Here is a 14,374-nt window from a genome sequence, read left to right as displayed (position 1 = left end):
AATTAGTGTACAAGTGTATGTAGTGATTTCATTGGCCAAAAAGGCCGGCTGTGCTTACTGCTTACTAGCATGTCACATGTTTTTATTGTGCCAAAAAAAAAAAAACAATTATTTTTTTCCACAAAATTCTTTAGCTTAATGTGTTTGTAGAATATCCAAAGGTCTATTTCTAAATTTGTCATAACAATAAGCTTCTCATTGGTTCTCGAGATGATTTATCAACATATATATACTCTTTATATAATTTGCAAACATGTTATTTATTCTCTGATACAGATAAAAGGTTTAAACAAGAGCTTATTGAGTTTGTCTGAACAATAACATATCCAGTATAGTCGTACAAGTGAAGTCTGAAGAGTGTGGAGTGTATAGATACCTCACGTAATATAAAATTATAGTTTGTGGAAAATAAGTGGAGCACCATACTGAGGCTGAATGGTAAGTATGGGTTGGGGAGCATGTGTGTAGGATGGAGACAATTCAAAAGAGAAGCTTTGTAGGATCATACACAGAGTCATCTTTGCCTCTAACATGGCAAAATTTTGTCCAATGCATATTCTTGGACCCCATGAAAATGGAAAATATGTAACTTTACCCTTTGTTGCACTTGATATTCCTTCTCTAAATCTCTCTGGATTGAACTTGTTTGCATCTTCACCCCATATATCTTTGTCATGATGCAATATGATCATGGGCAATGAAACTAGTACACCAGCTGGTAGAGACAAGTCTCCTAGTGTGATGTCTTCATTAACCCGTCGGTTAAGTGCTGTTATCGGGGGATATAGCCGTAATGACTCGTACAAGATCATCGTTACCTGCAAAAAGAAATGCAATACTGTGAAATTAGGTCTTAGGCCTAACCCACACCCCAAAAGCTAGCTCGAAGGAGGAGGATTGTCCAAGCCTTATAAGGAGTCCACCCACCTCATTAACCACAGATGTGAGACTTTTGTCATTCTTCAACACCCACCTCACGCCCAGTGCTTAGCATCTGGTGCATGGGCAAATTTTGATTTTGGGGGCCCCAACATCGGGTGAGGGTCCCTGCTCTAATACCATGTTGAAATAAGGTCTTAGGCCTAACTCACACCCACAAAAGCTAGCTCAAATGGAGGAGGATTGCCCAAGCCTTATAAAGAGTCCACCAAACACACCCATGCCACATATTTTGAACCAAACAACGAGAATACTTACAACTTTTAGATGATTTAATCCATCAAAATCTGGTTTTCGACTCCCGAACACTTGCAAAACTTCTTCTCTGGCCTGTGCCTGCCAATCTTGATACCTGCTTAACAACACCAGAGTCCATAAAAGCCACACTGATGTAGTTTCTGCGCCAGCAAGATAGAATAGCTTGCATTCTTCAATGACATCTTCGATGCTCATTCCAAAGTCCTTGTTTCTCTGCTGTTCAGTTTCTTTAAAATTTGATTCCAGCAATATGCCCAGTAGATCCTCATTATCCGCATCCCCATCTTTCATTGCCTTCAATCTTTTATCGATAATACCTCTAATTTTGGACTGAACATCCTTTTTTATTTCCTTCATTCTTCTGTTCCTCTTTGTTGGCAAAAATCTTTCACAGAAGAGAAAATTAAACCAAAATGCATTCACAAAACTCAGAACCTTAATGAACTTTATAGTTTGTAGTAGAGAAATGAGGTACCTCCATCCTGGGATATAAACTGAGCGTATAACTTCGAGAAAATGCTGAGCTTGTTCCTTTTGAAGTTCAAAAATCTTTCTACCTTCTTCATAACTACTGCCAAAAGCTGTCCGAGAGATCACGTCACAAGTCAATTGCTGCAGGTGAGGCCATACATCTATCTCATGAGAGCCTTCAGCTCGAACAACGTCTTCCCATTTGCTCAGCATCTCACTGCAGCTCAAGTAAAAAGCTGGAAACATATGCTGTTCGAGAAATTGGTTAACGAAGAATGATGTCAATAACAGTAAATACATATATTGGTACCATCGATCACTATCTAGTATGGTTGATCAAAAGAAAGATCTTTCGTATAACAACTAAGGTGAAGCAACATACGGCATAAACAGATCCATTTGACCGTAAATACATCTCAATAACTATTATATTGTCCTCTCTGGATGTATGAATACAAAATGGACTAGATACTAACTATGTCCAAGCCAAGGAACTTTACGCAAAAAGAGTCCTGACTAATGATCTAGACAAAATTCAACTTTTTTGAACCATAATATCACTCTCTCATTGTCTAACTCAAGCTAGGTAGCAGAATATCTCAATATAGACATATATGTAATACGTACAAGTTCAGATTGAAAATATAAAGAAGGATAGTCAAAGCAGAAAGAAATCTTTAGCCGGAACATTAGCCAGATAAGCAAGAGCTAGAACATCGAATGATGATTCAGACGAGATTAGTACTCAATACAGAACCATAAGATCTTTCTATGCCTCTCTAACTCATATCAGATAGCAAAATTACTAGAACTAGTCATATGTAGGATACATTGAAGTGTAGATTGAACGATAAGGAACACAAACCAAGGGAGATAGCAACACTTAGCAAGAGAAGCAAGAACTGCGAACATAACAATTTCTGGTTGACCAATCACGAAGTTGAAGGAGGAAAAGGGGATGACAAACCTTTAACTTATCTAGATGGAACGCGGGATTGATGATTTTTCTATGTTTCGCCCATTTGTCTTTCTCATAGCTTACTAGTCCTCGTATAAATAAGACGCCTAATGGATTCACACCAGGCTTTTGATACACATAGATTTTGGAGAATACTTCCTTTATAAGCTCAGGATCCATGATCAATACTTGTGGTTTTGGACCCATCCATATAAAAGATTTTTTCCCTGCAAACATATATATGTTTCATGATTAACTACCTTTAGTACAAATTTTGAAATAAAATCGAAGAGAACGAAATGAACAGAGTGATCTTCAGAAGATAAACAAATCGGGAGAACAGGCTCATTACAACTTCATCGAATTCGAAGAAAGTCTAAACAAACTACCTACAACAATCAAAAGTTTCCTACCAGAAAAGATGATTTCAATACAGGAAATGAATGAGGGATTTGTGAATGGATTTGAGTTATATACACACAATCAGCTGGTGTTGTGATCATGCTTCAAATATTTCTCTTTTGAGCTGAGGTCTATCGGAAACAACCTCTCTATACTGCAAAGGCATTTGATTACATTTTACCCTCTCTCCATACCCTACTTGTGGGACTACACTGAGTATGTTGTAGTACATATAATTAATACCCTCACTCCGGATGTTAAGTTGCCTTATTTTAGGGGTGGCAATTGAGCGAGCTAGGTCAAATTTGGGCGGGTGGATTAGAACAAAAATCGAGTGAACACCCAATCCAACTCAAATTTGGTTGGGTCAAAATGAGTTATATAACGGGTCAAGACCAACTCAACTCAATTTTTCCTAAGCTTAATTGTTTTACTTTATCTTTTAAAATATTGTAGCACCTATTAAAAATTATTATTTTTCTTTATTATGATTTATGGCTATATAAAACTATCAAATTGAAAAATTAACTTAAATATATTTTTAGTTTTCTAGCAGTTACTAATATTTACCAGGAAATTTGCTTGTAATTACAGAAAAAGTAACTTGATTCTATAATTCAACTCCTTATCTAAGTTACTTGATGATAGCGGAGATACAATATTAGCTACGGATTTGCACTAAGCTCTTGCAGTTCTGCAATAGACTATTTCCACAGCTCGAATCTACGAATTCCTAATCACATGCCAATAATTTTACCAGTTATGAGGGTTCGTAAACTCACCATATTTCTTGATAATTTCAAGAAAGAAAGGCACCAATCTTGGGGCTAAATCATCATTATAAATATTCATAGGCTTTGAGTTAGCTTCTTTAATCATCCCAGATAAATCATTCATATCACCATACAAAATTCTGTATGAATTCCCATTCAGCCCTTGTTTTCTCAACAATTTCTCCAACTTCTTTGGTTTGAACCAAACCCAATTTAGTACTTTCCATAGACACACAAACAGACTAATTGCTATAACATAACAACATATTGTTACTAAAATTTGAATTTTGTCCATTTTGTTTGAATATAAATTTATGTATACATATAAATTACTACTATATATTTATATCTACCATATTTGTGGGGCATTGTTGAGCAAAGGAAAATATCTGAGGACTTTTCTGTAATTATAATCCTAAAAAACATAGATTGTATCCCTACCCTCATAAACTTTGGCACTGAAAAATATCAGCGTATGTAACACATGTCTACATTCAGTGAATATTTTTAAAATTATTCAATATTTTAACAGTAAACATAATAATATAGACAACCTAAAATATTTTTAAAAACCATATTAAAAAAAATAGAGGTAATTCTCCAAATTTCAACTATGTCACATAATTTGAAATTAAGAGAGCAATATATATTGGGCACGTGCTAGCACGGATGCTGTGTAGTATTTTTAGTGGATTTGCTCAAACAAATGCAAGCTTTTAACCAAAACTACTGAGTTTGTCAGAATAACAAAAACAACATACCCAACATGAGGGTCAGGGGACAGTGGGGAGTACAACACATAATCCCCTGTCTTTATGAAATAGAGAAACTGTTTCTGAACCCGTATTTTGATATTGTAACTCCGTCACTGAATCGAGTCTGAATAAACTCTTCACGAGATATGAAATTATAGTTTGTGGAAAATAAGTGGAGCACCATACAGAGGCTGAGTGGTTACCAAGGATTGAGGAGCATGTGTGTAGGATGGAGACAATTCAAAAGAGAAGCTTTGTAGGATCATACACAAAGTCATCTTTGCTTCTAATATGGCAAAATTTTGTCCAATGCATATTCTTGGACCCCAAGCAAATGGAAAATATGTAACTTGACCCTTTGTTGCACTTGATATTCCTTCACTAAATCTCTCTGGATTGAACTTGGTTGCATCTTCACCCCATATATCTTTATCATGATGCAATAAGATCATTGGCAATGAGACTAGCACACCAGTTGGTAGAGATACTTCTCCTAGTGTAATGTCTTCATAAACTCGTCGTGTAAGTACTGTTATTGGGGAATATAACCTCAACGACTCGTACAAGATCATTGTTACCTGTAACAGAAATGCTCCTCTACCAGTTAAGCAAAGCATGAACGAGATGATCAAAAGAAATTCACACGTGCTTTTTGTAGAAATAACAACGAGAGTACCAATGGCAGAACAAGAATACTTACAACTTTTAGATGATTTAATCCATCAAAATCTGGTTTTCGACTCCCAAGCACTTGCAAGACTTCTTCTCTGGCCCGTTCCTGCCAATCTGGATGTCTGCTCAACAACACCAGCGTCCACAGAATCCACACTGATGTAGTTTCTGCACCAGCAAAATAGAATAGCTTGCATTCTTCAATGACTTCTTCGATACTCATTCCAAAATCCTTGTTACCGTGCAGTTCAATTTCTTTAAAATTCGATTCCAGCAATATGCCCAATAGATCCTCATTATCCGCGTTCCCTGCTTCCATTGCCTTCAATCTTTTATCGATAATACCTCTAATTGAGGACCGAACATCGTTTTTTAATTCCTTCATTCTTCTGTTCCTCTTTGTTGGCAAAAATCTTTGAAATTGTTTTATGAAATACAAAACCAAAACGTATTAACAAAAATTAGAACTAATCAATTTGCATTTCCTATAGCTACATTTTTCGGATTCTTAGGAGAAATAAGTTTACCTCCATCCTGGGATATAAACTGAGCGTATAACTTCGAGAAAATGCTGAGCTTGTTCCTTTTGAAGTTCAAAAATCTTTCTACCTTCTTCATAACTACTGCCAAAAGCTGTCCGAGAGATCACGTCACAAGTCAATTGCTGCAGGTGAGGCCATACATCTATCTCATGAGAGCCTTCAACTCGAACAACGTCTTCCCATTTGCTCAGCATCTCACTACAGCTCAAGTAAAAAGCTGGAAGCATATGCTGTTCGAGAAAATAGTGAATCAGAGAAAACGTTAATAACACTTACACTTTGAACATAATTAGGAATACATATTCAATCACCATCTAGTAAATATATCTAATAAAATTATTCCAACGAACATAGTCCTCTCTGGATGTAGGAACACAACATGGACTAAATACGTACTCTGTCCAAGCCAAGAAACTTACACAAAGAGCGTCCTGAAAAATAATGATCCAGACAATATTCGACTTCTTTGAACCATAAAATCACTCTCGGATTGTCTAACTCAAGCTAAGGTATAGCAGAAATCACTCAATATAGCCATATGTGGAACATACAAGAAGCAAGAGTGAACATATTATCGATTGGTGGAAGAACAATCTAGAACATTGAATCATTGATCCAGGTGAGATTCGCGTCCTTATAGAACCACTATTGTCTACATCAAGTCAGGCAGCAGATACCACATTACTCGAAATAGTCATATGACATAAAAGTTAAGATTGAACGATAGGGAAGGCAAATCAAGAAGTTGAATGACAAACCTTTAACTTCTCTAGATGGAACGCGGGATTGATGATTTTTCTATGTTTGGCCCATTTATCTTTCTCATAGCTTACTAATCCTTGTACGAATAACGTGCCTAACGGATTTCCATGAGGCTTTTGATACACGTAGGTTTTCGAAAGTACTTCCTTTATAAGCTCAGGATCCATGATTAGTATTTGTGGTCTTGGACCCATCCATGTGAAACATTTTTTCCCTGCAAATATATATATGACTCAAGCTTAACTACAACAAGTACAAAATTTGAAACAAAAACATCTATACAATCGAACAGAACGAAATGAACAGAGTGATCTTTAGAAGATAAACAAATCAGGATAACATGCTCATTACAAATTTCATCGAATTCGAAAAAAATAGTTGAAACAAACTACATTCACCAAGAACTTCTAGCTATACTGCTTATTTGTATTAGCAAGTTCAGTAGATATGTATAGATATTTAATTGGGTGAACCTTGTAACTAAAGAGAACTACAACTTAAAGTTCAAAAAGCTTTAAACTTCAAATCCTGACTCGGTCTGTGGAAATGAATGAGAGATTTGTGAATGGATGACAAACTAATGAATATAATCTACTACTTATATCACTACTTTGTCGTATCATAAAATCAATGCATAAATTATCATATTATTTCCTTTTTATCCTCGTGAGTTATTAGCCTTGAAAATATATATTTGACCAACTCAGAGAAGCTAAGTAAATGATTTATATTCATTGGTTAAATTAATTAATCAAAACATTATTCATATTCATTGATTGAAAACTTGAGTTTTAGAAAAATAAAATAAGGATAAAAGAGTAAAGTTACATTATTTTTAATGAAAGTGTAAATTAAAAAGATGACATATAAAATAGAATGAAAAGAGTATTTAGTATAAGAAAGTCCGATCCACTAAAGCTCCCGTAAGTGTGGAAAGGAACAGACTACGAGTCTATTGTAAGCAAGGTTAACCTACAATTCTACAGAAAGTGTTTACAATGTGGTCTATAGTAAATTCCTACATATCTACATAAACTTGGGTCTACAATTTGAACCCGCCCGTGATTTCCTGATTACGTGATATTAACTTTATAAGTTATACAATAACTAAAAAAGGACTATAGTACGTGTAAAGTTTAAAATTCATAAACTTCGATTTCTGACTCGACAATAGAGTAAACTTTTTGAGTGAAAACTTACCATATTTCTTGATGGTTTCAAGAAAGAAAGGCACCATTCTTGGTGCTAAATCATGATCATCCATATTCATAGGCTTTGAGTTAGCTTCCTTAATCATCCCAGTAAGATCTTTCATATCCCCATACAAAAATCTGTAAGAATTCCCATTTAGCCCTTGTTTCCTCAACAATTTCTCCAACTTCTTTGGATGGAACCAAACCCAATTTACTACTTTCCATAGACACACAAACAAAGTAATTGCTATGGCACACCAAAATATTGTTACTATCATTTCAATTTTGTCAATTTTTTCTTTTTTTCTCTGTTAAATTTACTACTATAGTTTCTTGCACTTAAAAACACCTAGCATGTTCATGTGAACTACAAAAACGATGTCGTCATGAGTGACGAACAAAAGTTTTCTTTTCTACTACGCAAGTTGGACAATTATACCAATAAAATTTTAAAATAATATAAATGTGTGGATCTGATTTTATTTTATTTTATATCCAAAAGTAGAAGTATTTAGAGTCTAGATCATATAATTTTAAAAAAAACAAACGTATTTTTATTAATATAGAACGACGACAAAAACTTTGAATTGTTCTGTCGGTGCAAAGTGTAAGTAATATTAGAGTATCGAAGTTCGTCTAAATTGGCTTAAAAATTAGTTATTTTTAATTTTTATAGTGTTTTATAAATTTTAAAATAATTTTGACCTTTTATTCTTTTACTTAAAAATAATTCTTTTTTTTTAACTAATTCAAATGGGCGACAATAGAATTTGAAATTTTGATTTTGATAATAAATGATTTTAAACCTATGTTTATTTTATGAAATTCAATTTTAAATTATAGTTTTATATTTAAGTTACTCAAAAATAGGAAATATGTGATTTATTGATTTGAAGCCTAAGATATTTAGATACTTTGTGAGTGATTTCTTCCGTTCATTTTTCTTTACTTACTCTAAACAAATCATAAGTAATTGTTTTTATTTTTTAATCTTTCTTTATTATTAGCTAAAGTTATTTTTTAAAATATTAAATTTATTATATTCAAAAAGTGATAAAATTGATGTAAGGTGTGTAAAGTCAAACAATGAATAAATAAAAATAAATAAAATAATTACTCATTTGATAAGATTGTATAAAAAAAATTAAGAAGTTTTAATGACTTTCATAAATTAAATTTTCACATTTGTAAGAAAATATACAAAATAAGATCTAAATCTAAAAATTTCCAAATGATTGATTTTTCAAACGATCCTTATTGTCATTTTATATAAACTTCAGTTTTGTTTTTTAATTTTGTCTGATTTGCAAATAGCTTATAGTAAAATTTTAATATATATAAGTTATAGTAAAGGAACTAAGTATAATATATTGATGCTTATATACATTATGTGTTTTTTCAATAGTAGCCCAGAAGGTAAATACTTATTTTTACAGAATGTTTATGTCAATTTTTTTTTTAGTAAGACCCAAAGAGTCATTTTATAAATATGACTAAAGAAAGTACATAATCAATTCTGTTTAATTCAAGTTAATACAATTTATCATATGATTAAGTAATTCAACAAAGGGAATCAAGATCTCACTTGTTAAAATCTTATTTCATAAATATAACAACAGAAAACATAACGAGGCATCACCTTCAATTCAATACAAAAATAATTATATATATCAAAATAAAACACACTCTTAATTCAACCAAAACATAATATTTTTTTCAAAAGTGGAAAAAAGAAAAATAATTAACATTAAATAGGAGTTACCACTCATTTATTGGACTACTAGCTGCATGTGGACCCACTTATTGTACTGCACACTTATCCTTATCTTATAGATTTACGTTCACAACACTATAATATAACTCGGGAAAACGAATAGTGTGTATGCAGATTTATACGTGAATAATGTTTATGCAGATTTGTACGTTTCGTTAAAACGAAACGTTTTAAATCCTACTGTAAGTTACTTTCCAACGGAATTCATCTGCTTCTTCATCTCTAACGAAAGTATAAGCCTTTAAATTTCCATCAATTTCAAGTCTAAGATATGTCAATGTTGTGTTGTATTTAGTAAATGCCATCACATGTGAACTTCTTTGTGTTGATTTTGCAAATCTATAATCCAATTTCAATCTTTGATTCCCGCTATTTAATTTTATCGATTCCAATGTGTTATTTCCATAATCGAACCAAGCTAATTCCACGTCAACCTTGTTTCCCTTATAGACAGCAAACAATCTCGGCTGCACCACCAAGCTATAAGGCCCGTTCGCATTCTTTTTCACCGAGGCCCGGCTCACAAGCTTATTCGGGCCGGATAATCTGAGAGTTTGGCCCACTAGTAAAGTGTCAGTGGGATAGTTGAAACTCTGCCAGACGAATTTACCTTTTTTGTCATGCAGCACCATGTTACCGTTAGGTAACAACTTGAACCCTGTCACCCCCTTATTGGCCGTGTTGCTCTGCCAAGCGATTCGACCGTCAGCATCAGCCAATACGAGATTTCCGTTAGTTCCAAACGTGAATGTCGCGTTTTCTTTAACGGGGTTTCCCCTGTTTGCTTCCCACACCCAACGCATGAGTGATTCAGAACGAACAGTGCCCATTCGCAACGCTAACGTCCATGCATTAGGAGTTGTGTTGTAGAAACAGAGCTGGAACGGGTTATTGAAAACACTAAGAACACGATAATCTGCTCTATATTCTACGACATAAGGTCCTAATTCGCCTTCGTTGACGAATTTAAAGGTGTTTTCAAGTGGAACTAGGGCAATGCAAGAAAATATTTGGGAGAGAAGAAATAGAGAAGCAAGAAGTGTAGTAGGCCATGAAGGAGACATGTTTAATTTGTTGTTTGATTTGATATGATACATTTACTTCTTGAGATTGGTATTTATAGATGGATGGTGAAGGATAATTATATTATTAGTTATATATGTTGTTGATCAGAATCATTTAAGATATATGATTTTGACTAGATGTAATAAAGTATAATATGATCATAAATGTATAATTAATTATGCACAAGTTGGGTAGTCAATTTAAAAGTACTAGTCAATGTTGATGTGCTCTACGCGGGAACAATCAAGTGGATATATATTCCTCAAAAGTTATAATTTTGCTCTTTGATTGTAGTATCTTTTCGAGTTAAAATCTTTTTAAATATAAACTCTTTGATTGTAGTATCTTTTCGAGTTAAAATCTTTTTAAATATAAAATTATTTGTGTTAGAAAATATTTTATTTGAAATTTTAATATAAATATTAAATATCAAGAGAAAAAAAGAAGAAGTATGTGCATAGTGCATTTATTGTCTCAAATATAAGAGAAAATCTATCAGCACTCGTATTCATATTAAATTATATTAATTTTATTATTATTATTGTTATAATTATTTAAGTGAAATAAATATAATCTTTTAATTCAAATTTGATATACACAGAAAACTAAGTATTATTTGATAAACTTGGAATATGAGTCTTTTAGACTAATATTACATTGAATTAAAACCAGAGAATATCAAAACTAACTCTAATCATAGTACATTGAATTAAAACCACAGAATAACAAAACTAATTCTCATAATAGCAAATAAATTTCTATTTTATTAAAGAAGTAAACACTTATTTGGTATTTAAAAAAAAAAATTGAAAAAACACGTATTTTGTATTTTATTTATTTAGGTATATACTAATTTACATATATCTAAGTTCTAACTAGATCTTGTATTCAGATTTTTATTTTTTTATTTTTTACATGATGTTCGCTGTTCACTATATATTTCGAGTGAATTAAAAGTTTCACGTCTTTATTAATATAACACCCTATTTATCGAATATATTTTATTTTTTATAGCTCAAATTTAAAATATCTAATTAAATATAAAAGGAAAATGTATTACCTTATTATTATCAAAATGAAAAAAAAATATCAAAGAGATAAAAAAGTGGTCTTATACCACTATCCACTTGTGTGTTTTGGATAAAAAGGGGTTGAGGCGGCTCGATGTGAAAATTAATTGCGATAGATTTATATTTGACTGTTCAATTAAAAATATTAATATATATATTTGACTGTTCAATTAAAAATATTAATAATAAAAATATAGGCATGTTGCCTATTTTTTTTTAATAAATTATAATTAAAAAAATTATATTTTATATTCATCAAGCATACCAATAGTTTCTTTATCCTCATATTAGTAATATATTAGAATTCGAAATTTATTTTGTATCAATGATATAATATTTTTTTAAATTCATTTTTTATCAACGATAAATACTTCACTTTGTATTTATTATTATATAACTAATATGTCACGAATTTTAAAAACAAATGTAACACTAATAACGAACGAATTTCAAAATATACATATACTATATAATTAAGTCTCGAAGGATCATTATTTTTTTTTTAAAAATCCTTTATTTATATGTCGTTTTTAATTGTTTCAAATTAATTTACATAATCAATCAGTGTGCACGTAACAAACAATCATAACTTTGTCCTAAACGAATGAAATTTGTCACTTTGTTTATTGCCAATTTAAAAAAAATCGCCCTCAAATTTATATTTTTCACTGCATTATTGATTCTCTATTTTATAAGATTAATTTACAATAGAAAAAAAGAAATCTACAATATTACAAGTATTTTCTAGTAAATACAAAATTCCTATTACTGCAAATCTTTTTCAGTTTGTAGTATTAAATATTTCTACCATTTTATTTTATGTGTAGTGTTTGACTAGCTTCAGAATTAAATATGCATGTTAGTTTGACTTGTATATTAATATTTTAAGGATGAAGAAAAATAAAATAAAATTGTGGATGAAAAGAGAACAGATATTACATTAAAGTTTTAAATTGTAAAAAATAATGAAAGTATTTATATTTTTGAAAGTTATGAAATCGTATAAAAATAAAATGATAATTAAGTATTCTTATAGTAATTTATGAATAAAAATAGTTTTATATATATTTTTTTAAAGGATAAAAAAGAGTTTCGTGCAAAATGAAACATAACAAGTTTGTTTGACTTTGCTATCTTTTATTTGAATATTGGAATGCTAAAAAAAAAATTATATTTGGCTCCAGCTCACGCTTGCATGGGAAACAACAGGCGGAATGATCAAATCAAATCGATATTATTCTCTCGATCTTAAATTATTAATCGTATTTTTTTTTTAATGTGTAATAAAATATTATTTTTTTAATTATCTTATATTTATTCATGTCTTTAGATATAATTTCTATTTATTGAATATTTATATTTTATAATTAAAATGTTTGTAGTTTTTAATAACAAAGTTAAATAGAAAAATAGATGTATATTAATTTTATATTAAATGGAGAGCTACTAGAATTATTGACAACGACAATTCCACCTTGCTTTTTCTAGTATTGAATTCTTCATTTTAATTATTAAAATCTGATATTCCAAAGTTAGCATGATTGATTATAACATTAGTGCATATGCATGATGACATCTAAACTCAATTCTCTACCACAAAATGCTACAATACATAGATTTTATTGCTAATTATAATTTGTAGCAGAATTATAAATTTATATGGAGCTTTTAAAAAAATCAAGAATATCGCAGTTATAATTTAAACTTATGTTTTAAAGCATTTTTTAATCTCCTTTTTATCATAAATTTAATATGTCAAGAAACGTATCCTAATTATAACCTACTATCACAAAAAGAAACTTATTGTTTGGCATATAATGTACTTTTCTCTATAAAAAAAAGTTACCCAATTTTTTTTTTAATCTATTAAAATTATTCATGACACTTTTTTTTAATTTTATAATAATACGTTAATTTCATCTTTTCATGTAATATGTTTAAGATTATAAAATTTAATATGTTTTGACATAATTTTAATATTAATATTTCAATTCTAATATCGTGTTGAGTTTGCTTACCAAAAATCAAATAATTGTTTCCCCATCTTTTCAAATGACAAGTTACGTGGTTATCATATACTCATATTATTCCTAATAAATTCAAGTTTCTAGAATAGGAAACAAGAAAATCTATGTACGTACTTCAGATCTTGCCATAAGACAATAAACATTTGTCATTATTTTAATATCTTTAAGAGTTATGGGCCCTTTGAGGTCAATATAACTCAGAAAATTATAAAAAAAAATAATCTTGTGAAAACGGATGATTTAAAAATTTTTGACTCTAATATTGTCTTATTTAGCCAAATATTCAAGATTAAAAATTAGAGTACTTTTTGTCTTAGTTAATGGGATATTGCGAGAATTTTGAGAATCAAATAATTTAACTTTTAGATGTAGAATTTTCAAATTATAAATTATGTAAAAAAATTATAAATTACAGTAATTAATAATTTAAAATATATGAAAAATTGTGATTAAAAAACTTATTTGAATCTTTATATTTACTGAATAAGACAAAGGTAGAAATAAATAACTTTTTAAATTATATTTTACCTTTTAAAAGTTAAACTAACTATTATAAAATGGCTATTTTTTAATAAGCACGATAATTAAAATGGACGAAATCGAGCGGCCACTATAAAGCATCAGAAAATTATCATAGCACATCACCCATGTGCCATGGCATGGTTCGTGTTGTCTCTACTGGACAAGTTCAAGGATGAGCTATCATACTATAT

The 14,374-nt window shown here is 30.6% G+C and overlaps 3 protein-coding genes across 3 annotated transcripts; all 3 read right to left on the bottom strand.

Moving 5' to 3' along the window:
• Window positions 1-235: 235 nt before the first annotated feature.
• Window positions 236-4,119, bottom strand: LOC107025783 (cytochrome P450 CYP72A219-like). The gene is made up of 5 exons (XM_015226527.2): window positions 3,811-4,119; window positions 2,636-2,853; window positions 1,673-1,917; window positions 1,198-1,582; window positions 236-818 (listed from the first exon to the last, which is right to left on the bottom strand). The coding sequence occupies exons 1-5, from the start codon at window positions 4,094-4,096 to the stop codon at window positions 393-395; spliced, it is 1,560 nt and encodes a 519-aa protein (XP_015082013.1). The 5' UTR covers window positions 4,097-4,119; the 3' UTR covers window positions 236-392.
• A 259-nt stretch (window positions 4,120-4,378) lies between these two features.
• Window positions 4,379-8,122, bottom strand: LOC107025784 (cytochrome P450 CYP72A219-like). Its single transcript, XM_015226528.1, has 5 exons — window positions 7,733-8,122; window positions 6,529-6,746; window positions 5,756-6,000; window positions 5,257-5,641; window positions 4,379-5,134 (listed from the first exon to the last, which is right to left on the bottom strand). The coding sequence occupies exons 1-5, from the start codon at window positions 8,001-8,003 to the stop codon at window positions 4,709-4,711; spliced, it is 1,545 nt and encodes a 514-aa protein (XP_015082014.1). The 5' UTR covers window positions 8,004-8,122; the 3' UTR covers window positions 4,379-4,708.
• A 1,243-nt stretch (window positions 8,123-9,365) lies between these two features.
• Window positions 9,366-10,611, bottom strand: LOC107025781 (epidermis-specific secreted glycoprotein EP1-like). The gene has a single exon (XM_015226526.2). It carries the CDS (start codon window positions 10,594-10,596, stop codon window positions 9,670-9,672), a length of 927 nt encoding a protein of 308 aa, XP_015082012.1. The 5' UTR covers window positions 10,597-10,611; the 3' UTR covers window positions 9,366-9,669.
• Between the last annotated feature and the right edge of the window lie 3,763 nt (window positions 10,612-14,374).

This window comes from Solanum pennellii, chromosome 7 (genome assembly GCF_001406875.1).
Source record: "Solanum pennellii chromosome 7, SPENNV200".
In the NCBI taxonomy this organism is placed as follows: Eukaryota; Viridiplantae; Streptophyta; class Magnoliopsida; order Solanales; family Solanaceae; genus Solanum; species Solanum pennellii.
The sequence above is the reverse complement of the archived record's forward strand: the minus strand, read 5'-3'. Positions and strand labels throughout refer to the sequence as shown.

Coding starts and splice junctions, on each gene's coding strand:
- LOC107025784 (XM_015226528.1), bottom strand. CDS start 8,003: ATGATAGTAACAATATTTTGGTGTGCCATAGCAATTACTTTGTTTGTG. Junction 6,747..7,732: donor TGAAACCATCAAGAAATATG/GTAAGTTTTCAC, acceptor ATATATTTGCAG/GGAAAAAATGTTTCACATGG. Junction 5,642..5,755: donor GTTTATATCCCAGGATGGAG/GTAAACTTATTT, acceptor ACAATTTCAAAG/ATTTTTGCCAACAAAGAGGA.
- LOC107025783 (XM_015226527.2), bottom strand. CDS start 4,096: ATGGACAAAATTCAAATTTTAGTAACAATATGTTGTTATGTTATAGCA. Junction 1,918..2,635: donor TCCATCTAGATAAGTTAAAG/GTTTGTCATCCC, acceptor TTTCTCGAACAG/CATATGTTTCCAGCTTTTTA. Junction 819..1,197: donor GATTAAATCATCTAAAAGTT/GTAAGTATTCTC, acceptor TTCTTTTTGCAG/GTAACGATGATCTTGTACGA.
- LOC107025781 (XM_015226526.2), bottom strand. CDS start 10,596: ATGTATCATATCAAATCAAACAACAAATTAAACATGTCTCCTTCATGG.